The sequence below is a fragment of the Eleutherodactylus coqui genome, chromosome 3 (genome assembly GCF_035609145.1).
Source record: "Eleutherodactylus coqui strain aEleCoq1 chromosome 3, aEleCoq1.hap1, whole genome shotgun sequence".
NCBI lineage: Eukaryota > Metazoa > Chordata > Amphibia > Anura > Eleutherodactylidae > Eleutherodactylus > Eleutherodactylus coqui.
Genome location: NC_089839.1, coordinates 199,880,028 through 199,904,629, shown reverse-complemented (window position 1 = coordinate 199,904,629; position 24,602 = coordinate 199,880,028). Strand labels below are relative to the sequence as shown.

The following is a 24,602-nucleotide window of genomic DNA, read 5'->3' as shown; positions in this document are numbered from 1 at the left end:
CCACATGCTTTTCCATTGTGGCCAGCACTCCCATAGAGGAGGGTGCGGCCGCAACAGAAAAAAAAAGAATGGACATGCTGCGGCCCGGGAATACGCAAAGCAGCGCCAGCTTCTGCCGGCTTTGCTGCAACAGATTCGCCGTCCAGTGTGGATGAGATTTTTGACAAATCTCATCCACATGGCTGGCCAATCCAGGCATTAGTGGCCTCAGACGGATTTGCAGCCAAATTCCAGACAGAATTTCCGTGGCAAATCCGCAATGTGTGAACCCAGCCTTAGAGTTGTACATGAGACTAACAAACCTCCACTCCTCATACAATATATCATCAACACCATTCTTTATGGTTAGTAATGCTCTTAAATATGTTTCATCTTTTGCATTCATTTCAGGACCAACACAGGAGCCCGAATGTTCGATTCGTTGCCTTCCGGATATTGCTGAATATATTTTACCACACAGCCTGGTATCCGATGCTGACTTAGATGTACTCAATATTCACCTGAAAGATCCCCTGTGTCGAGCAAAAAAGGAGAAGGATCATTATCTCATCAGAATACCATATACCAGATGTGGCTCCAAAGTCCTGGTGGGTTTTATAAGAGGAGAATTCCAAATATGACGAACCTATACAAAACTAACAGCTGTACCGGTCTGCATGCCCATAGATACTTCCTATTCTAGTCTTAGAGGTCAATCTTAACCCCTTAACGACTGCCCCATCGGGAAACTACGTCCTCAGAAAGTGGGCTTTAATCCTAGAGGACGTAGTTTTATGCATCCTCTTTGGATTAATGCCCACTTGCCTGAGGACGTGACAGCTCCATGCTGTCGGTGCCTGCAGGTAGCCGACAGCATGGAGCTGTCATCCCAGGATGCGGGCAGTCCCCCCCCCCCCGGTATTGCGATCGGCGCTAACCAATGGATAGCGCCGATCGCAAAAAAGTAAATAAAACTGTCAAAAAAGTTAGTTACTCAGCTGCCCTGATGGATCGGATCCACCAGGGCAGCTGAAATTACTTACCCGGCTTGTCGGCGGTGTCTCACGAAGATCTCGTCCTCCCGGACCCGCCGGCGGCCTTCTACACATGCACGCCAGACGATGACGTCACGCGCATGTGCAGAAGCCCGGGAGCCCCCGGCAAATTTAAAATCTCCTAGCTCCTGGCTCCTGAAGGTAGCCGGGAGCCAGGAGGTGTTACCGCTGTGAGCGGTCCCCGGGCCCGCGATCGCCGCTATCCATTGGATAGAGGCGATCACGAAAAAGTTGAAAAAGTAAAAAAAAAGTAAAGTTTCACCTCCCCTCATGGATCGGATCCATGAGGGGAGGTGAAAATACTCACCCCCGGTCCTCTGCGATGTCCCGATGTCCCGGGACCTGAAATCCCCGTCTGCGCATGCGCGCCCAATGATTGACATCGGGCGCGTGCACAGAGGGGCTCGAGCCCCGGGAAATTCAAAATTCCTCTGCTCTCGGCTGCCATGTGTAGCCAAGAGCAGAGGGATGTCACCAGGGACATAATCACTGTCATCCAATGGATGACAGTGATCATGTAAAGTAAAAAAAAAGTGCAAAAAGTTAAAAAATAAAGTTTAAAAAAGTTTTAAAAAGTTTTAAAAACTTGCGTTTCATCTCCCCTCACGGATCATATCCGTGAGGGAGGATGAAATGATGTACCTAAGGCCCGCGGATTTATCCGTGGACCTTACCCCAGCTTCTGCGCATGCCGCCGTCGCCACAATGGCAGGCGCATGCGCAAAAGCTGTGATAATTTAAAATCTCCCTGCTCCTGGCTACAAAACTTAGCCGAGAGCTTGGAGATTTCACGGGGGGCCGCAGTGAGCGGTTCCTGATCACGTGTTCGCCGTTATCCAATGGATAATGGCGATCAAGTAAAAGTAAAAAAAAGGTGAAGGTTCATCTCCCCCCACCGATGCGATCGGTGAGAGGAGATGAAACTTTTTACCGGAGGCCTGCGTATTTGAACCCCAACGCGATCTTCTTCCGTGAACTTTCCCGGATTCTGCGCATGCGACCGCCGGCAAAACACCGGACACATGCGCAGGAGTCGGGTAGCCCAAGAAATGTAAAATCTCCTTGCTCCCAGCGACCAACGGTCGCCGAGAGCCTGGAGCAGTGACGGGTGGCCTCGTTGGGCAGTCCCCGGTCACGTGATAAAAAGGTAGAGATCTACCTTAGGTCGGTCTCACATGACCAGATAGGAATTACGGATTTCGCATGCTTTGGATCTGCGGTAATACGCAGATCAATCGCATTGGATTACACTATTCCGCTCACATTAGCGGGTCGGAATTGCGTAATCCACTCGCAGAAAAGAGAACGCAGCAGGTTCTATTTTACCGCGGCTATCCGCAACATAGAGCCCATTGTGCTTCATGGTCGCGGATATACCCGCAGCTTATACGCAACTACCTTGCATACGGGCTGCGGGTACCCGTGTCATCGCTAAGCGACGGTGCGGGAAATACAAACAAAAAAAAAAGTACTGCGAATGACCGCCTGTGTGAGTAGGCAGTTATGCGCAGTACATTACGCAGCCGTACGCAGGGTCACAGCCGGACTCCCAGCTGGGATCCGCTGCGGGCCTCCGCAAGCGGATTCCACCTACGGCCATGTGAGCCCGGTGTTATTAAGACCGCTACCTGTAATACGCAATTTACAAGAAACCCCAGGAACGTTCGCCTTCCTGCAGTTCCAGGAGCAGCTTGTTGAGCATCTTCTGTGTGAGACCGCCGCACCTCATCAAGCTTACGGAGACTCACAGTGCGCCACTTTTTACACCCCATACCCGCCACTGAGGTCACGAAATACCCCCAAAAAGCATGAGAGGAGGGGGGATACACGGTTTTATTGCCCCATGTACCAATCCCAACCAGCCTCCGTAATTACCCCTGTCTTTGGAAATATTACACAGTTCACATTATTACTTTTATCTAAGATTTGGGGAACGCCGAAAAGGGCACGGAGGGTGGAGGGGTGGGGATATTTTTTTAAGGTGTCAATTTTTATTCCGTACAAGTGGGCAATGGGGCCTGTAATTTATTCAGTTGTGCCCTGCAATCCAACGGGTGTTCCCTCCATTATAGGCCTTGCCATGTTTCCTGTAAGTAGATTAGGGCCACAATGGGTATGTTTTTGAACACGGGACAAACGGGGGTATCCATTTTGGGGTGAACGTCTTCATTCCTATGTACACTGTACAAAAAAAACAGTTTTTAAATTGACAAAATTGCCAAAAAAATGAAAATCGTAATTTTTTCCTTCTGCTTTGCTTAGATTTATTCAAATACTGTTGGGTCAAAATACGCAATACACCCCTAGATGAATTCGCTAAGGGGTCTAGTTTTTAAAATGGGGTCATTTGTGGGGTTTCTCTATCGTTTTGGACGCTCAATGGCTCTATAAGTGGGCAATGGGGCCTGGAATTTATTCTGTTGTACCCTGAAATCCAACGGGTGCTCCATCCATTATAGGGCTAGCCATGTGTCCTTTAAGTAGATTAAGGCCACAATGGGTATCTTTCTGAACACGGGACAAACGGGGGAATCCATTTTGGGGTGAAAGTCTTCATTCCTATGTGTGCTGTACAAAAAAAACTGTTTTTAAATTGCCAACAACTGCCAAAAAAATGAAAATTGTAATTTTTTTTCCTACTGCTTTGCTTAGATTTATTCAAAAATTGTAGTGTAAAAATACACAGTACACCCCTAGATAAATTTGTTAGGGGGTCTAGTTTTCAAAATGGGGTCATTTGTGGGGGTTCTCTGTCGTTTTGGCCGCTTAAGGGCTCTACAAGTGGGCAATGGGGCCTAAATCCCCTTCATGCTAAATTTCTGTTCTGAAACCCACCGACTACTCCTTTCATTTTGGGTCCCGTTGTGCATCCAGACAAAAGATTAGGGCCACAATGGGAATGTTTCTGAACACGGGAGAAACGGGGGTATCCATTTTGGGGGGCAAGGCTTCATTCATGTGTGTGCTGTACAAAAAAAGCTGTTTTTAAAATGACAGAATTGACAAAAAAACGAAAATCACAATTTTTTCCTTTTGCTTGGCTTGAATTCATTCAAAAACTGTGGGGTCAAAATGGGCAGTACACCCCTAGATAAATTCGTTAAGGGGTCTAGTTTTCAAAATGGGGTCACTTGTGGGGGTTCCCTTTGGTTTTGGCCGCTCAAGAGCTCTACAAAAGTGCTATGGGGCCTAAAACGCCTTCAAGCAAAATTTATGTTCTGAAAAACACCGACTACTCCTTTCGTTTTGGGCCCCTTGTGCATCCAGCCATAAGATTAGGGCCACAATGGGTATGTCTCTGGACACGGGAGAAACAGGAGTATCCATTTTGGGGTGCAAGGCTTCATTCATGTGTGTGCTGTACAAAAACAGCTGTTTTTAAAATGACAGAATTGACAAAAAAACGAAAATCACAATTTTTTCCTTTTGCTTGGCTTGAATTCATTCAAAAACTGTGGGGTCAAAATGGGCATTACACCCCTAGATAAATTCGTTAAGGGGTCTAGTTTTCAAAATGGGGTCACTTGTGGGGGCTCTCTTTGGTTTTGGCCGCTCAAGAGCTCTACAAAAGTGCTATGGGGCCTAAAACGCCTTCAAGCAAAATTTATGTTCTGAAAGACACCGACTACTCCTTTCATTTTGGGTCCCGTTGTGCATCCAGACATAAGATTAGGGCCACAATGGGTATGTTTCTGAACACGGGAGAAACGGGGGTATCCATTTTGGTGTGTAAATCCTCATTTTCATGGGCTCTATAGGAAAAAAATATGTCTTTAAAATGACATATTTGCAAAAATATGAAATTTTATTTTTTCTCCTCTAAATTGAATTAATTCCTGAAAAAAACTGGTGGGGTCAAAATACTCATGACACCCCTCGGTGAATACATTAAGAGGTGTAGTTTTTAAAATGGGGTCATTTGGGGGGGGGGTATCTATTATTCTGACACTTATGAGCCTTTGCAAACTTGGTTTGGTGCAGGAAAACAAAATGTTCCTCAAAATGCTGAAAAGTAATGTTAAATTTGTACGTCCTCTAAATGGTTAAAAAAAACACAAAAGTTTTTCAAGTGTGCATTCAGAATAAAGTAAACAGATGGAAATATGTATCTTATCAAAAATTTGTACAGTATGTTTGGACATATTTGAGCTATTACGGTTGAAAATGTAAAGAAAATGAAAATTTTTTCAAAAATTTTCCAATATTGGTACTTTTAATTAATATACACAAATTATATCGGTCTCTTTTTACAACCTAAATGAAGTACAACATGTGGCGAAAAAACAATGTCAGAATCACTGGGATATGTAAAGCCTTTACGGAGTTATGCTACGTTGAACGACACATGTCAGATTTCCAAAATTTGGCTCCGTCACTAAGGCGCAAACAGGCTTCGTCACTAAGGGGTTAAATAACACCTGGAAAGTGTTCATACCAAGAAAATACACAAACCTCATCTGCTACATATTTTTCTTTGGCTGATACAATCAGAAAATTAAGCATTGTGGCATTTAAGAGGTTAAATGACTATAATTGGAGGTTAATTCAAAATGTACATGTAGTGTCCCAGAACAACATCTTGGTCCCCTCCATAATTGTCATACATGTATTGTCTTTTGTGGATGCACTGTGAAAATCTGTCATGTCAAATTTTTGTATGTGTGTTGCACAGCTGCAGCGCATGAAGGGTAAACCCCCCTTAAGAGTGCATTCCCACGAACGTATATTGGCTCGGTTTTCACGCCGAGCCGATATACGTCGTCCTCATGTGCAGGGGGGGGGGGGGGAGGATGGAAGAGCCAGGAGCAGGAACTGAGCTCCTGCCCCATCTCTGCCTCCTCTCCACCCCTCTGCACTATTTGCAATGAAAGGAGGTGGGGCGGGGGCAGGGCTAAGTTCTGAGAATTAGCCCCGCCCTGCCTCTCCCCATTGCAAATAGTGCAGAGGGGCAGAGAGGGGGCGGGAGCACAGTTCCTGCCCCTGGCTCTTCCATCTTCCCCCCCTGCACACGAGGACAACGTATATTGGCACGGCGTGAAAACCGAGCCGATATACGTTAGTGGGAATGCACCCTAAATCACTGCCTGTCAGCTCTAGCAGCTGAATGTATCTTTCCTACTGTGTCATGTGGTACAAGTGAGGTTATAAAAGTGAGTGTCTGAAAGCGGGAAAGGGTTGTTGATGATCAACCATCTGCCCATGCTTTCGGAGGACCCACAGTAATGCAGGGAAGCACCTTTGGCTTTCCTGTATCGAAAATAGAGAAGGAGAGGCTCCCTATGTAGGAGCTGAGGATCTTCCGCAATCCGTTGGAGAGACCGCAGGGGCACAGGAAGACACCTCTATTTTATTTGTGTCTAATATGGAGGAGAAGGAGAGACAGCCCTATCGCATGTGAAAGGCATGGGAAAATGAGTTAGTTATCAAATTCCCCAGAGTGAGAGCAACCCCCAAGTAATTCTGTATAGAGCAACCCACCATACCAGGTACCGGTTCACACCACAGGCATCTTTTTCCTATGTGGCCGTCTGCCATTAGGATCACCACACAGAGGTACGTAATAGTGACACCCAAGCGGATAATGTGCGGGGTACATCTAGGCTAGGTCGTCTTCTTAAGTTATTTTTTCCACCAGAGTGTATGTGGAGTGATTCCTGCATTTTATCTCCTCTGGCGTATACTTAATTTCCAGGACCGGTGACATATAGATAACGTGGACTATAGGGCTGTATTGTTCCTGTGTAATTTTTGCCTCCCGACCTCTGAGCTTTTGCCTGTAACTACTACAAGTGAATGATACCTGTAACTACCTGTTATACAAAGATTAATGCAAGTAAAGTTTTACCGGGCCTCATCCGTTCCTGAGGACCCAAGGTACGATACAGAAGTCTCTGTGTTAGTACTCTACCGCATAGATTTACGGTGTGTGGGAACGGTGGCTTCACAAACTTAACAACTACTACCCCCCTCATCCTGAGGACTACTGGCCCTATCCTCTGCTGCAGTAACTCCCTCTGCGACCAGGATTTGGTAAGTGCCACCATGACAGGTCCACGCACTACACCCTCCCTGCAGTATTCCACGAGTGACTATTGCAGAACTTAGCGTCCCTATCCCAGGACGTTACATACAGATCTCTTTGTTCACTCTGTCTGTAAGTCCAGTGGGCGGTCCTACTCTATAACTGACAGCTGACAGTGGTTAAGACTCCACCCCCTGGATTCATAAACCCAGAATGAACAAGAAATACAACAATAAATATCAAGTTCTGCTACATATTCCCCCATATAATAATATATTAATCTCCTCAGCTACGTCTGCTCTATCACATGCTTTTGATGAGGATCATGACTAGTGTAAAGGGTTTACATTAGGCTAAAATAACATAATTGTAGATTACCTATATATGGAGAACATAAATTCTGACATTTTTACCCTATTATCTGATGTTTTCTCATATATTATCTACTATTTGTTCTCTGCAGTATGAGGATGGGAAAACCTTCTATGCTAACACCATCTACGGCACTATCCCTGATACTGATGTCCATCGTATTGAAATCCCAGTGAAATGTGAGATGGAGAGTAATAAGACCCTGGAATTGATAATTAACCCTAAAGTAAAGAATTCAATCTGTAAGGGTTATTATAACATCTCAATGAGACTCTACCAGAGCGACAGCTTCACGGAGCCGATTACACAGTATCCTCATGAGATCGTTCTACACAGCAATCTACATGTGGAGCTTGAGGTGGAGTCAGAAGATAAAGAGCTGCAGATATTCATAGAAAGACTAATTGCTTCCCCTTCATTAGAGGAAACAAATAGGAAATATAAAGTCATCCAGAATGGGTGAGAAACCAGTGATTCTTAAAGTTTGTCATTTTACAGATACAGTGGAGCTACACCCCGGTCACGGTGACTTTCTGTAATTGTCTGCTAGCTCACATTGCACTTGCCACTCTTCTGCTTTTTCCTGTTAGTACATTTATGCTGAGGATGGTGGTGAAAAGTAGACAGTTACATTAAAGGGGTGGTCTCATAAATATAACATCTGTCTATATGCCCTTTGAGGACATACAGATGTCATAGAAGCTCCCTGAAATGAGATAGAAGGGTTAGATAGATGTTGCCTATTCTCACTCCATATATGTTGTACAAACCTTTCAGAATAATACTTCAATATGGGAAATATAATAGAAATGTCTTTGTTCTATTCTCAGGTGCCAGGTAGACTCCACCCTACGAGTTCACCCGGTGACAGATCGGCGCCTGCAGCGCTTCAGTTTTCATGCATTTAAGTTTGAGAATTTCCACGATGTTTACCTCTCCTGTAACGTCATCATCTGTCACAACTCAACCTCCCCGAATCGCTGCACTCAAGGATGTATCTCCTCAAGACAGAGACGTGATATCAGCACCTCGAAGGAACAAGTAGACAGCGCCAGATTATCTCAGGGGCCCCTTGTGTTTGTATCTGGTAAGTAGATGTGATACTTTGGTATTAATATTATGAGAATTTAAATGATGGAGAAGAAGTAATTACAATAAGTCAGAGGTATGTGACATTCAGTCAGTTTTGGGATCTAGAATTTTTGTAAAATCACAGAAAGTGATGAACAGATGAAAAAAATCACAGAAAATGCTCATATATTTATTGACATACTGATAGAGGGGGGCAGGCATATACACTACTTATCCCCCAACATGCAGACAGCCGGACTGCTAAACGGAGGAGCAAGTAACATATATGAAGGAGAATGATGAGCAGCCACACGCACACGCTGCTTATATCGAGGGGGGCGGCTACTTAATGTCCTCCTGCACAAAAGAGTAAATACAGGGTGTCGGGCCACATGGTATGTGTAGTGCACCATGCAGGCTTACAAGCTATTAATGTGCTACCCCAGCGTTCATGTTGGGGGATACGTGGTGTATATACTTGCCCTCTTGTATAAGTATATTAGTAAGTATATGGCGATTTCCCTAATATGTAGAAATGTACGCATTTGTTAGTCTTTGGCCATGTCACTGAATATTTTACTCACACGTCCAGAACTATCCTTACATGCAATTGACAAAATAAGCTAGACAATACCAAAATAATAGCTATATAGAGTGCCGTTATAATGCTGCTATGGTGCAGTATAATAGTATTGTACAGTGAAAAAATAACAATAATACCGCCATATGGTGCTTAAATAATAGTAACATACTGCTCCTTAATGATAGTGAATGCACTATTTAAATAATACTGAACCTCAAATTTCATTTAAAAGCCATCTTTTGAGTGATAATCGTTGTGTATAATTGTGCCCATCTTTCACTTTTCTGCCAAACGATAATTTTCAGTTCGGCATAAAATCCATCGTTCGGCAGAAGAGCTGATAAGAAGGACCGCACGCTGTGTTCTGCCCATGGAGCGCTGATTACATTGTGTCAGCTGTCAGTCCCATGGCAGAACAAAGGGAATGTATTCAGAGAACAGACCACTCGCTGTTCTCTGAATATAGATCCCGGCGGCTCACGCGCTACTAATTGGTACAAATAGGCATTAGTACCAATTAGCAGTTTATGCAAAATGACCGCTCAAAAGCCATATTTTGAATGTTCATCTTTGGGTGTAAATGGGTCTTTATGCCCTAAGGTTGTTAGTGTCATTGTACTCATATCAGATGTGTATATTTCCTCTTCAGTGACTACAGATCAGCTGGCAGAGCAATTTCAATTTGCATTGCAAAATCATGTCCATTTGTACAGGGGTCAGATTTGGTAATAGATGAAATAGTTCATTCCCTAATGATGCAGCTGCGCTCTGCAGATGAGTATCATATACATCCTAAATGATGACTTTAAAGGGTTTTACAGGACAATAAAAAAGTTATAAGGGCTAAAAATGAAGAAAAATGGAATACTCACCTATCCTGGCAGTCATTGTGCACATGACCCCTCACAGGCTTCACCTGCCATAGAAGTGTCACCCCTTCTATGGCACATGACATTTCTTCCAGGTTCCGTGCAGCAGGCATCGGGGCTGCAGCGCTGGACGGGAAGCCACCAGGATAGGGGAGCATTTAATTTTTTCTTTATTTTAAGCCCTTAGAACTTTTTCTGTCCTGGAAAACCCCTTTAATTCCTTTGTAAATTGATGTTGGTGTTTTCTGTCTTCCGTAGAGGAGAAGCCCGCACATGGTGACAGCTCTACCCTGGCATCAGTTTTGTCGGTGGCCCTGTGTGTTACGGTGATTTCGGCAGTGCTGGGTTTGGTGGTTCAGAAAGAATATTATAGAAGACAACAGCGAGTCCTGTTACAGAGCAGCAGTGACTGTTCCTGAAGAAATCATCCAGCTCATATCTGTATATTCTAGTTGTCATTGCCTTCTTTAATTTCTTGTATTGTATACAATATATTAGCACTGAGATATTATATGGAGACTTTATAAAGCTATAAAAGCTTTCTTTTGTTTTTTTAAATCCTGTTTATTACTAATCTGGCAGATCACAATGCAATAAAGTCTGTATGATATAAGTAAAAGCAGCTCACTGTGTAAGTGGTTCATATGAGAAATCATAAATTGCTGCAGATTGATTACTTACTATGTCAGTAGTTTGTAATGTTTTATGTATCTCCACAACGCACTCATGCAGACGTACCTCAAAACACCTCTATTTGTCCCCACAGTAACCACCCATTAGTTTGACCCTTTTCGACTACATTATAGAAGCCTCTTGCTATATCTTCTCAGTATCAAAAGTCCCGAAATGAGAGGAAAGTAGCTTCATGCAAAAACAGAAATACAGGCAGCGTAAGAGTCAGTTCAAGGTACATAAAGATCATTTCATATGCGCTCCTTTTTTACACTTATTAAACCGCCTATGCTGTTTAAAGCCGGATTTAGACACAACGATTATTGCTCAAAAGATGTCTTTTGAGCGATAATCATTGTGTGCATTTACAGCTCAAAGTGATCGCTTAAACGTTGAGCGATCACTTTGCACTCCGAGCGGGGTATGCAGTGGACAAGCAGGGCCGCTTGTCTTCTGTATCCAGCTGTTCTCTGCTCATAGCGCCCAGCTGGTATACAGCTGAGCGCTCCAAGCGGAGTATGCAGAAGACAAGCGGGGCCGCTCCGAGCGGGGTATGAGGAGCACAGCTGGACTGCTGTGTTCTTCATACCTCACCTGTGTTCAGGGAGCGGGATACAGCTGAAACAATAGTATCATCTGTATCTCGCTGTGAACTCCAGATAAGGCTGATCGATCTCTTTCAGCATGCTGAAAGAGAACAATCAGTGATTCGTTAACGAAAACTGCACGATGTCAGTGTAGTTAGACTAAACCATTTTTGCTCAAAAGACGGCTTTGAGCGATTTTTGAGCGAGAATTGTTGTCTAAATCAGCCTTAAAAGATCTTAAAATGGGCATTTACATAGTCACTTTGTTAACCATCCAGGGCTGGGCATACCTCTAAAATCAAAGGGTTGGTCTGCCAGAACGTCCATGGAAGCCTGTGTGCCTCACCCAAACACCGTCCTACTCTGTGCTTATGTCAGCATCGCCACAGTCCATGTCTCCTGCATGTGCTGCAAGCAATGAAATCAGCACATGTGCAGCTCATCTGTCTTTTTTCCTGCGCAGATTCATGAAATCAACTGTGCATTTGCCAATCACGTTACACGCGTTGATAGCATTAGATGCTGACCGGGGCGACTATTTAGAGGGAACAGTTTAATTACTGAATTAGCATCATAACCTTGTTCACTTTTATTCTTTCGTTTATAAATAAACATTGTATATTTTTGTTACTCCATCTGCTGAATCATATCTTGTATCTGCATCACAACACCATCTACTGCTACACACACACTGATGGAAGAAAAGTGCTCGGAGCTGCAGGAAGACCGTCCACGGCCCTTTTCAGTGCCAACACTAATCTGGGTTAGGGTTCCTTCACACCTGTGTTGGGGATACTGCTCTCCTGCTCCGTTCAGGAAAGGGACTGAACAGTTCTGTCTCTGGACGGAACCAAACAGCACTGTACAGACCTCCTTGACTAAAATGGGGTCCGACCACTTTCCGCCCAGCTGCCCGGATTTTGGATGGAAAAAAAAAAAGCTGCATGCAAAGAGCTTCCAGTATTTGCAGTTGGGTCTGTGACAGAACGTCTGGCTGGAGGTTTTGATGTAGATGTGAAACCACCCTTAATATCCCATTTGGAACTGAAAACATTTTTGTTGATACTTTGTTATTACTTTTTTTGTTTGGCTGGAACCATCTGCTTTATCATCTACTCACATAATTTAGTAAATTTACCAACAGAACCAGATTTCCAGAGAAATTTAGCAACTCTTCACTCTTCTCTTTAATTTTAATCAGATATCCAACTTTCAGATGGTTTGAATTTATTTTGTCTCAACTTGATCCAAGCTGTGGTGAAGTGAGCGGCATGATGTGCTTGTTTGTATCTGAGTATAAGGCCAAGATGTTTTTGATTGTATGAAGCTGTTACTTTCACAAGCTTTCACTTTCACAGTCTACGGCTTTATTCCCACAGGCGCATATACAGCGCATTCTCATGCCCGAGCGTATATATGCTACCCATGTGAAGCATTGGTTCGCAATGCATTCGCTTACATGGGCGATTATACGGTACGTAAATACGCCGGTGGCATGAAAAATACATTTACGGGGCCAGCGCATATGCGCTCAGCCAAAACATAGTTCTGGAACTATGTTTTGGCCAATATACGCCGGCAGGTCCCATAGACCCCTAAGGGAGCAGGAAAAGAGAAGGGAGGGGGAGGCATTTTTGCAATGCTGCAAAAAGCTTACAGGTGTCTCTATATAGGCACTGGAAGGCATCACAAGGATTTTGGCAGAGCGATAGTTTTCCAGGGTGCGGAAAAATATAAAAAAGTTAAAGGACTTTGAAAGCAGCGATTTAGAAAAAAAAGATTTCCAAAAAAAAGGGTTTTTATTGCAGAAAAGTGAAAAAAGCTAAAAAAAGGAAAAAAAAAGCGCAGAAAAAATGTATTGTATCATTTATGCTGCATAATTAACGCTTTAAAAAAAAAATCTATGGCAGAATTGATGCGTTACCTCTTTTTGCAATCATAAAAAAAAATAATAAAAGTTTTACAATATAGTCTATGTTCCCAAAAATGGCACCAATAAAAACTACAGTTCACTACGCAAAAAACAAGCCCTCATACGGCCACATCGACGGAAAAATAAAAAAATTATGGCTTTTGAAAAATGGAGATTAAAATCTGCAAAAATCGTTGCATCCTTAAGCCCAAAATCTGGTTAAGTTGGCGTGTTTTGTGATTATAATGTCATGTTTGGTACATTGGACTATTGCCATTTTGTCTGCTCTTCGTGTTCTAAATGCATAAGCATTGGTCTTTTTATGCTGTTTTAGACTGATTTTATGGTACAGTTTTTCAATCTAGAGACTGCCTTGTAGGCGTGAGGAGAATTAGAAGGACAGGTGATGCTCCTCTGGGAAATTTGGCGTACAAGTGGGAGATGTTGCAATGCCTTGGCAGCACCATCTATTAGAAGGTGGCTTTCCCAGAAGTCAATGTCCGACCTTTTAACAGGACTGGGTGCATAAACCAAAACCAGTCTTCTCCAGAAGGAAAAACTAACCATGTGTAGACAGGTTTTTGCCCCTCATCAGTGTTCAATAGGTTTCTGGCTGAGTGAAAGGCCTATGATGGGGTTGGGAAGGGTACAGAAGCCTACTGTACACTGCCAAGGAGCAAAAACACAGTCTATCTCACCTGCCAGTTTTGTGTCCCCTTTCATCCATCCAAGATGGCAGATGCAATCTTCAGACTATGTAATCCCCATAGTAATACTAAACATAATAAAGGGAAACAACCCTAATCACAAATAAAGTCTGTGTATAAATATAAGCTACACCAAACCGCTAAGGCCTCATGTCCACAGAACACAGATTCTGTGCAGGGAATGCCACACTGCCATGGGCGGTGAGCCCTGCTTACCTGCATTTCCCTGGCAGCAGCATCCGCATGGATCCCTCCACTTCCGGGTCTGCTGTACTGTGCATGGTCCCCACGGCTCGCTGTTGAACATGCGTAGTACAGTTTTTGTTTTTTTGTACAATTTCCTGCCTTTCCGCGGATCAGCGGCACATTCGCAGTGTCAGCTGCAGGTGAGGTGCAGATTGGACGGTTTCCATTGACTTCAATGGAAGCCATGTGTGCCGGATCAGCAGAAAAATGGAGCATGCTGCGATTAGAGATGAGCGAACGCGTTCGTCCGAGCTTGATATTCGTGCGAATATTAGGGTGTTCGGGATGTTCGTTATTCGTGACGAACACCATGCGGTGTTCTGGTTACTTTCACTTCCTTCCCTGAGACGTTAGCGCGCTTTTCTGGCCAATTGAAAGACAGGGAAGGCATTACAACTTCCCCCTGCAACGTTTAAGCCCTATACCACCCCCCTGCTGTGAGTGGCTGGCGAGATCAGGTGTTCGCCTAATATAAAAGTCGGCCCCTCCCGCGGCTCGCCTCAGATGCGGTGTGAGTTAGATGAGGGACAGTGCTGTTTATACCGGAGCTGCTGTAGGGAAAGAATTGGTAGTTAGTGTAGGCTTCAAGACCCCCCAAAGGTCCTTATTAGGGCCACTGATAGCTGTGTGTTGGCTGCTGTTAGCAGTGGGATTTTTTTTTTCTCAAAATCGCCTCTGCAGACCGTTGCACCTGGCATTAGGGACAGAAGTGCTGCATAGGCAGGGAGAGTGTTAGGAGTGAGTGTAGCCTTCAAGAACCTCAACGGTCCTTTCTAGGGCCATATTTATCCGTGTGCAGTACTGTCCAGGCTGCTGTTGGCTGTGCTGCATTTTTTTTGGGCTTCTCAAAATCGCCTCTGCAGAGCATTCCACCCTCCATTGATACTGCAGGGAAAGAATTGTATAGGCAGGGCCACAACACAGTTATTATTCATAGAATATACGCAGTGCTGCCTGTTGGTGGGAAAAAACTGAAAACAAATCTATTTGTCCAGCCTCTGTCCGTCCTTACGGGCGGTGGACACGTGTGAGCTGCGTGAAAAACATTGCTAAATCATACGCAGCCAGCTACGCTTTACTGCTGGGTTCGCCATTTGCTTTCCTTAATTGGGAAAAAAAATACCTGCTCTCCAAGAGTTATAATAACTCTGCTACCCTCACGTTCTGTGACACATAAGCAGGGACACAGCGCAGTTATTAAACTTCTCAGGTTCATTGAATATACGCAGTGCTGCCTGTTGGTGGGAAAAAACTGAAAAGAAATCTATTTGTCCAGCCTGTGTCCGTCCTTACGGGCGGTGGACACGTGTGAGCTGCGTGAAAAACATTGCTAAATCATACGCAGCCAGCTACGCTTTACTGCTGGCTTCGCCATTTGCTTTCCTTAATTGGGAAAAAAAATACCTGCTCTCCAAGAGTTATAATAACTCTGCTACCCTCACGTTCTGTGACACATAAGCAGGGACACAGCGCAGTTATTAAACTTCGCAGGTTCATTGAATATACGCAGTGCTGCCTGTTGGTGGGAAAAAACTGAAAAGAAATCTATTTGTCCAGCCTGTGTCCGTCCTTACGGGCGGTGGAGACGTGTGAGCTGCGTGAAAAACATTGCTAAATCATACGCACCCAGCTACGCTTTACTGCTGGCTTCGCCATTTGCTTTCCTTAATTGGGAAAAAAAATACCTGCTCTGCCACAGTTAATAACTCTGCTACCCTCACGTTCTGTGACACATAAGCAGGGACACAGCACAGTTATTAAACTTCGCAGGTTCATTGAATATACGCAGTGCTGCCTGTTGGTGGGAAAAAACTGAAAAGAAATCTATTTGTCCAGCCTGTGTCCGTCCTTACGCCTGTGGAGACGTGTGAGCTGCGTGAAAAACATTGCTAAATCATACGCAGCCAGCTACGCTTTACTGCTGGGTTCGCCATTTGCTTTCCTTAATTGGGAAAAAAAATACCTGCTCTCCAAGAGTTATAATAACTCTGCTACCCTCACGTTCTGTGACACATAAGCAGGGACACAGCGCAGTTATTAAACTTCTCAGGTTCATTGAATATACGCAGTGCTGCCTGTTGGTGGGAAAAAAACTGAAAAGAAATCTATTTGTCCAGCCTGTGTCCGTCCTTACGCCTGTGGAGACGTGTGAGCTGCGTGAAAAACATTGCTAAATCATACGCAGCCAGCTACGCTTTACTGCTGGGTTCGCCATTTGCTTTCCTTAATTGGGAAAAAAAATACCTGCTCTGCCACAGTTAATAACTCTGCTACCCTCACGTTCTGTGACACATAAGCAGGGACACAGCACAGTTATTAAACTTCTCAGGTTCATTGAATATACGCAGTGCTGCCTGTTGGTGGGAAAAAACTGAAAAGAAATCTATTTGTCCAGCCTGTGTCCGTCCTTACGCCTGTGGAGACGTGTGAGCTGCGTGAAAAACATTGCTAAATCATACGCAGCCAGCTACGCTTTACTGCTGGGTTCGCCATTTGCTTTCCTTAATTGGGAAAAAAAATACCTGCTCTGCCACAGTTAATAACTCTGCTACCCTCACGTTCTGTGACACATAAGCAGGGACACAGCACAGTTATTAAACTTCTCAGGTTCATTGAATATACGCAGTGCTGCCTGTTGGTGGGAAAAAACTGAAAAGAAATCTATTTGTCCAGCCTGTGTCCGTCCTTACGCCTGTGGAGACGTGTGAGCTGCGTGAAAAACATTGCTAAATCATACGCAGCCAGCTACGCTTTACTGCTGGGTTCGCCATTTGCTTTCCTTAATTGGGAAAAAAAATACCTGCTCTCCAAGAGTTATAATAACTCTGCTACCCTCACGTTCTGTGACACATAAGCAGGGACACAGCACAGTTATTAAACTTCTCAGGTTCATTGAATATACGCAGTGCTGCCTGTTGGTGGGAAAAAACTGAAAAGAAATCTATTTGTCCAGCCTGTGTCCGTCCTTACGCCTGTGGAGACGTGTGAGCTGCGTGAAAAACATTGCTAAATCATACGCAGCCAGCTACGCTTTACTGCTGGGTTCGCCATTTGCTTTCCTTAATTGGGAAAAAAAATACCTGCTCTGCCACAGTTAATAACTCTGCTACCCTCACGTTCTGTGACACATAAGCAGGGACACAGCACAGTTATTAAACTTAGATTATTCATTCACTAGAGGCAGTGGGGCCTTTCGTTTTCCAAAAAGGGCAAAAATTATATTTGGCCTGCAGTCTTGCGCCAATTTATTTCCTGCCTGGGAAATCTAATCACTGGTAATACAGCATGCTGAGGGGTAGGGGTAAGCCTAGAGGACGTGGACGTGGACGTGGCCGAGGACGCGGAGGGCCAAGTCAGGGTGTGGGCACAGGCCAAGCTCCTGATCCAGGTGTGTCGCAGCCGACTGCTGCGCGATTAGGAGAGAGGCACGTTTCTGGCGTCCCCACATTCATCGCCCAATTAATGGGTCCACGCGGGAGACGGTTATTAGAAAATGAGCAGTGTGAGCAGGTCCTGTCCTGGATGGCAGAAAGTGCTTCGAGCAACCTATCGTCTACCCGCAGTTCTGCGCCGTCCACTGCTGCCAATCCGAATCCTCTGTCTGCTGCTCCTCCTTCCTCCCAGCCTCCTCACTCCACTACAATAACACCTGCTCAGGAGCGGGAACACTCCCAGGAACTGTTCTCGGGCCCCTGCTTAGATTGGGCAGCAGCGGTTCCTCTCCCACCAGAGGAGTTTATCGTCACTGATGCCCAACCATTCGAAAGTTCCCGGGGTCCGGGGGAAGAGGCTGGGGACTTCCGCCAACTGTCTCAACAACTTTCTGTGGAGGACGATGACGATCAGACACAGTTGTCTTGCAGTGAGGTAGTAGTAAGGGCAGTAAGTCCGAGGGAGCAGCGCACAGAGGATTCGGAGGAAGAGCAGCAGGACGATGAGGTGACTGACCCCACCTGGTGTGCAACGCTTACTCAGGAGGACAGGTCTTCAGAGGGGGAGTCAAGGGCATCAGCAGGGCAGGTTGCAAGAGGCAGTGCGGTGGCCAGGGGTAGAGGCAGGGCCAGACCGAATAATCCACCAAGTGTTTCCCAAAGCGCCCCCTCGCGCCATGCCACCCTGCAGAGGCCGAGGTGCTCTAAGGTCTGGCAGTTTTTCACAGAGACGCCTGACGACCGACGAACAGTGGTGTGCAACCTTTGTTGCGCAAAGCTCAGCCGGGGAGCCAACACCAACAGCCTCACCACCACCAGCATGCGCAGACATATGATGGCCAAGCACCCCACAAGGTGGGATGAAGGCCGTTCACCGCCTCCGGTTTGCACCCCTGCCTCTCCCCCTGTGCCCCAACCTGCCACTGAGATGCAACCCCCCTCTCAGGACACAGGCACTACCGCCTCATGGCCTGCACCCACACCCTCATCTCCGCTGTCCTCGGCCCCATCCAGCAGTGTAGTTCAGCGCACCGTTCAGCCGTCGCTTGCGCAAGTGTTCGAGCGCAAGCGCAAGTACGCCGCCACGCACCCGCACGCTCAAACGTTAACCGTCCGCATCGCAAAATTCATCAGCCTTGAGATGCTGCCGTATAGGGTTGTGGAAACGGAGTCCTTCAAAAGTATCATGGAGGCGGCGGCCCCGCGCTACTCAGTTCCCAGTCGCCACTACTTTTCCCGATGTGCCGTCCCAGCCCTGCACGACCACGTCTCCCGCAACATTGTGCGCGCCCTCACCAACGCGGTTACTGCCACGGTCCACTTAACTACGGACACGTGGACAAGCACAGGCGGGCAGGGCCACTACATCTCCCTGACGGCACATTGGGTGAATTTAGTGGAGGCTGGGACAGAGTCAGAGCCTGGGACCGCTCACGTCCTACCCACCCCCAGAATTGCGGGCCCCAGCTCGGTGCTGGTATCTGCGGAGGTGTATGCTTCCTCCACTAAAGCACCCTCCTCCTCCTCCTCCTCCTCTGTCTCACAATCAAGATGTGTTAGCAGCAGCATGTCGCCAGCAGTCGGTGTCGCGCGGTGTGGCAGCACAGCGGTGGGCAAGCGTCAGCAGGCCGTGCTGAAACTACTCAGCTTAGGCGATAAGAGGCACACGGCCCACGAACTGCTGCAGGGTCTGACACAGCAGACCGACCGCTGGCTTGCGCCGCTGAGCCTCCAACCGGGCATGGTCGTGTGTGACAACGGCCGTAACCTGGTGGCGGCTCTGCAGCTCGGCAGCCTCACGCACGTGCCATGCCTGGCCCACGTCTTTAATTTGGTGGTTCAGCGCTTTCTGAAAAGCTACCCACGCTTGTCAGACCTGCTCGTAAAGGCGCGCCGGCTCTGCGCACATTTCCGCAAGTCCCACACGGACGCTGCCACCCTGCGCACCCTGCAACATCACTTTAAGCTGCCAGTGCACCGACTGCTGTGCGACGTGCCCACACGGTGGAACTCTACGCTCCACATGTTGGCCAGGCTCTATGAACAGCGTAGAGCTATAGTCGAATACCAACTCCAACATGGGCGGCGCAGTGGGAGTCAGCCTCCTCAATTCCTTTCAGAAGAGTGGGCCTGGTTGGCAGACATCTGCCATGTCCTTGGTAATTTTGAGGAGTCTACCCAGGTGGTGAGCGGCGATGCTACAATCATTAGCGTCACCATTCCTCTGCTATGCATCTTGAGAAATTCCCTGCAAACCATAAAGGCAGCTGCTTTGCGCTCGGAAACGGGGGCGGGGGAAGACAGTATGCCGCTGGATAGTCAGGGCACCCTCCTGTCTATTTCTCAGCGCGTACAGGAGGAGGAGGAGGAGCATGAGGAGGATGAGGAGGAGGGGGAAGAGACAGCTTGGCCCGCTGCTGACGGTACACCGGCTGATTGCCTGTCATCCTTTCAGCGTGTATGGCCTGAGGAGGAGGAGGAGGAGGAGGAGGAGGATCCTGAAAGTGATCTTCCTAGTGAAGACAGCCATGTGTTGCGTACAGGTACCCTGGCACACATGGCTGACTTCATGTTAGGATGCCTTTCTCGTGACCCTCGCGTTGCACGCATTCTGGCCACTACGGATTACTGGGTGTACACACTGCTCGATCCACGGTATAAGGAGAACCTGCCCACTCTGATTCCCGAAGAGGAAAGGGGTTCGAGAGTGTTGCTATACCACAGGACCCTTGCGGACAAGCTGATGGTAAAATTCCCAGCCGACAGCGCTAGTGGCAGAAGGCGCAGTTCCGAGGGCCATGTTGCAGGGGATGTGCGTAGATCGAGCAGCATGTACATCCCAGGCAGTGCAACAGTCTTTAAGGGCCTGGCCAGCTTTATGGCTCCCCACCAAGACTGTGTCACCGCTCCCCAGTCACGGCTGAGTCGGCGGGAGCACTGCAAAAGGATGGTGAGGGAGTACGTAGCGGATCGCACGACCATCCTTGGTGACGCCTCTGCCCCCTACAACTACTGGGTGTCGAAGCTGGACACGTGGCCTGAACTAGCCCTGTATGCCCTTGAGGTGCTTGCTTGTCCTGCGGCTAGCGTGTTGTCGGAGAGGGTGTTTAGTGCGGCTGGGGGAATCATCACAGATAAGCGTAGCCGCTTGTCAACCGACAGTGCCGACAGGCTAACACTCATCAAGATGAACAAAGGCTGGATTTCGCCAGACTTCTGTTCTCCACCAGCGGACAGCAGCGATACGTAAGCAATACGTAGGCTGCACCCGCGGATGGAAGCTACGTTCTCTCTCACCATCCAAAACGGGGACATTTCTGCTTCATCAATCTGTGTCTAATATTCCTCCTCCTCCTCCTCCTGCTCCTCCTCCTGAAACCTCACGTAATCACGCTGAACGGGCAATTTTTCTTAGGGCCACAAGGCTCACTCAAATAATTTTTCGGAACAATTTTTATAAGTTTCAATGCGCTTAAAAGCATTGGAACTTTAACTTGAACCAATTTTTCGTTACACTGGGCTGCCTCCAGGCCTAGTTACCACTTAAGCCACATTAACCAAAGCGATTAATGGGTTTCACCTGCCCTCTTGGCTGGCCATGGCCAATTTTTGGGATGTACATTAGTACTGTTGATACAGCAATTTTTGTGGGCCCTCGCCTACAGTGTAATCAAATTAATTTTTAGCCCACCTGCATTACAGCTGACGTTACCTCAGCTGTGTTGGGCAATGCAATGGGATATTTTTGTGTACCGCCGGTGGGTTCCAGGGAGCCACCCATGCTGTAGGTGCACACTGAGTTTTTAATACTTCTGTACACTTCTAAAGAACCAGTCTGACTGGGGCATGCAGTGTGGGCCGAAGCCCACCTGTATTACGCACGACATTACTACCTCAGCTGTGTTGGGCAATGCAATGGGATATTTCTATGTACCGCCGGTGGCTTCCTGGCACCCACCCAGGCAGTGGGTCCACAGGGAGTTAAACCTACATGTGTCCACTTGTAAAGAACCCCAGTCTGACTGGGGCATGCAGTGTGGGCCGAAGCCCACCTGCATTAACCCTTTCCAGTCCACTGTGTGACCTGTGAAGACATTAGGGTTTAAGGCTGTACAGCTCCGTTGTTGGTAGACGTCCGTCGGGGTTCTCTTACTGTATATTGCCAGCCTCTCTGCTGTCGGAGCCTATCCTACGTGTCAGCTCATGCAGTACTGGCTTTAGCCAGCATATAGCGCCGTTGTATAACAGCAGAAAAAGAGTAAGCCCCCTAGGAAAACCATATACAAATTGGATTGGAAAGGGTTAAGCACAACATTACTACCTCAGCTGTGTTGGGCAATGCAATGGGATATTTCTATGTACCGCCGGTGGCTTCCTGGCACCCACCCATGCTGTAGGTGCACACGGAGTTTTTACTACATCTGTACACTTATAAAGAACCCCAGTCAGACTGGGGCATGCAGTGTGGGCCGAAGCCCACCTGCATTAAGCACGACATTACTACCTCAGCTGTGTTGGGCAATGCAATGGGATATTTCTGTGTACCGCCAGTGGGTTCCAGGGAGCCACCCATGCTGTGGGTCGACAGGGACTTCACAATAGGGAGTTGTACCTGCCTGTGTCTATGAATTAAAAAGCCCGGTCTGACTGGGGCATGCAGACACCTTGACAGAATGAATAGTGTGTGGCACATAGGTTCCCCATTGCTATGCCCACGTGTGCAGCTCCTGATGGCGGTGGCACAGGATTCTATTTCTCATTGCTTCTGTACAGCATTGTGGGCTATCGCTCCGCCACTTTTAAAGAGGGTCGCTGCCTAGCCGTGCCAACCTCTGCAGTGTGTGCCTGCGGTCCCTCGTCATGGCAGACGCAATTCTAAATAGACATGAGCGTGGTGTGGCATGAGGGCAGCTGAAGGCTGCGCAGGGACACTTTGGTGTGCGCTGTGGGGGGGAGGGGGGGCGGTTGGGCAGCATGTAACCCAGGAGAAGTGTCAGTGGAGTGTCATGCAGGCAGTGATTGTGCTTTGTTGGAGGTAGTGTGGTGCTTAGCAAAGGTATGCCATGCTAATGAGGGCTTTTCAGAAGTAAAAGTTGTTGGGAGGGGGGGGGGGCCCACTCTTGCCGGTATTGTGGCTTAATAGTGGGACCTGGGAACTTGAGATGCAGCCCAACATGTAGCCCCTCGCCTGCCCTATCCGTCACTGTGTCATTCCCATCACTTTCCTGAATTGCCCAGATTTTCACACATGAAAACCTTAGCGAGCATCGGCGAAATACAAAAATGTTCTGGTCGCCCATTGACTTCAATGGGGTTCGTTGTTCGAAACGAACCCTCGAGCATCACGGGAAGTTCGTTACGAATAACGAACACCCGAACATTTTGGTGTTCGCTCATCTCTAGCTGCGATATGTTTTCCGGTCCGCAAATAAAATCTGCATGTTTTAATCCATTTGTGGTCGCCCATACATCACTATGGGCGGCTTGATTTGCGGATCTCCGCAAATGAAACCCGCCCGTGGACATTGGGCCTAAGTCCATCACACAAGACACGGGCATTAGAAATAGAATTTTATTAGAACTCAAGATTGCTAAAAAAAATTTTAAAAACATTCTGTGAACCTGTTTATCTGGACACTGCATATATCTAGTAAATATTACTTTTAGACAAGCCAATACATTGGCATAAAATATATAGGAGTAGTCAGTCCTTATGTATGCAATAATTCAATCCCAATATGTACAAAGAAAATAAGGAAGACAGCAAATATATCAGTAGTGTGTGCCTGCACCCCGAAGCACATTTCACCACCTGCCTTCTCAAGAGGGCCAACCTTTTTCTACAAAATTTTCCGCTCCATGTGGGTGAGGTTTTTTTTTCATCCTCTCCTCCATATGCCTTGTGCTGTAGACTGCGGATTTTCCACAGCAAATTTCACTGCAGAAATTTCACAGCATTTACGCCTTGTGTGAAAGCACCTTTACACTGCAAGTTCTCTTCCTCTGCACGACGGATCCGACACAGGGTCATGACTTCCATTACAAGAGATGCCATAACGCCGATGTGAACAGCGTCCCCCTTTTTTTTCTGTTCCCAACACTCCAGATTTGAGCTCTCACAGACACAGAAGCCGCTTTGCTTACACTTCTAGTATCTTCACATTACATCTTGGAACCTCTAACCTCATCTCAGCTACTGGTAAGGAAGACGACAGCGGCTTTCATCCGCAACCACAAGACGAATAACAATGCATGACCACTATTAATAGGCTTTAAGCGAAAATGGAAACCTTAGCGGCAACGAGGTGTTGAGATCTAGTTATTAGTTTTGTAGGGATTAAGTCGATTTCCCTCAAATCCCTATGATTACTGTATGTTTAGGAGGCAGTGGTGCGTCCAGAAGAGTACAAGATCTCTGTGGTGTCGGAGGTCTTGATAAAGATAAGCCAAGTAAAGAAAAAAAGCAAAAAGTTCTCGCGCTCCTCGGGTACGGGATTAGGTTATACTCAATGACCAGTGGATTTGAGTTATTATTAACCTAATTTAATAAAGCTTATATCATACAATGCGTTTCAGCATATAAGAACGCCTTTTTTAAAGTATTCATACAGCAGTTCACAATACTACACTTATATATAGTCGTAGTGTGCTCACATTCCAACCTGCACCAGATGCCGGTAGAATGACGTAATTAAATGGGAGGAGAAATCGCCTCTCGGTGTGGTCACATGGAGCAGTACGTAGAGCGCTACGATTAATGGTGTGTGGAACGCTGCGTGCGTTCCAATTCGGAACCTCTTGTTAGATGTACCGGTGTGCGTTTCCTCGTATAGGCAGGATGACGTCACAGCTATATGTTAATTTGCCGTGACCTTTCCTTAAATGAATTCATTGGATAGTCTTTGCCATAGCTGTGGTGGGGAACAAACCCAGAGACACCAAAATTCAGAAAATAGTAAAAACAATAGGTTTCTATATATATTATTTCATATATGGGTGGCTATTGGGGCGGGAATGTCTTGTACGGTAACCAAAAATAATTGCATTTCATACTATAGATATTAAAAAGTCTAAAACAAGTATATACACCATAAAA

The 24,602-nt window shown here is 46.5% G+C and overlaps 1 protein-coding gene across 1 annotated transcript in view; it reads left to right on the top strand.

Moving 5' to 3' along the window:
• The window catches only part of LOC136619937 (IgGFc-binding protein-like), a 30,679-nt gene extending 20,106 nt beyond the window's left edge, over nt 1-10,573 (top strand). Inside the window, exons 3-6 of the mRNA XM_066594656.1 lie at nt 391-587; nt 7,520-7,887; nt 8,259-8,515; nt 10,210-10,573. Of these exons, the coding sequence (XP_066450753.1) occupies nt 391-587; nt 7,520-7,887; nt 8,259-8,515; nt 10,210-10,370 (983 nt within the window). The 3' untranslated portion in view covers nt 10,371-10,573. The remainder of the gene's footprint in view (nt 1-390; nt 588-7,519; nt 7,888-8,258; nt 8,516-10,209) is intronic.
• The last annotated feature ends 14,029 nt before the right edge of the window (nt 10,574-24,602 follow it).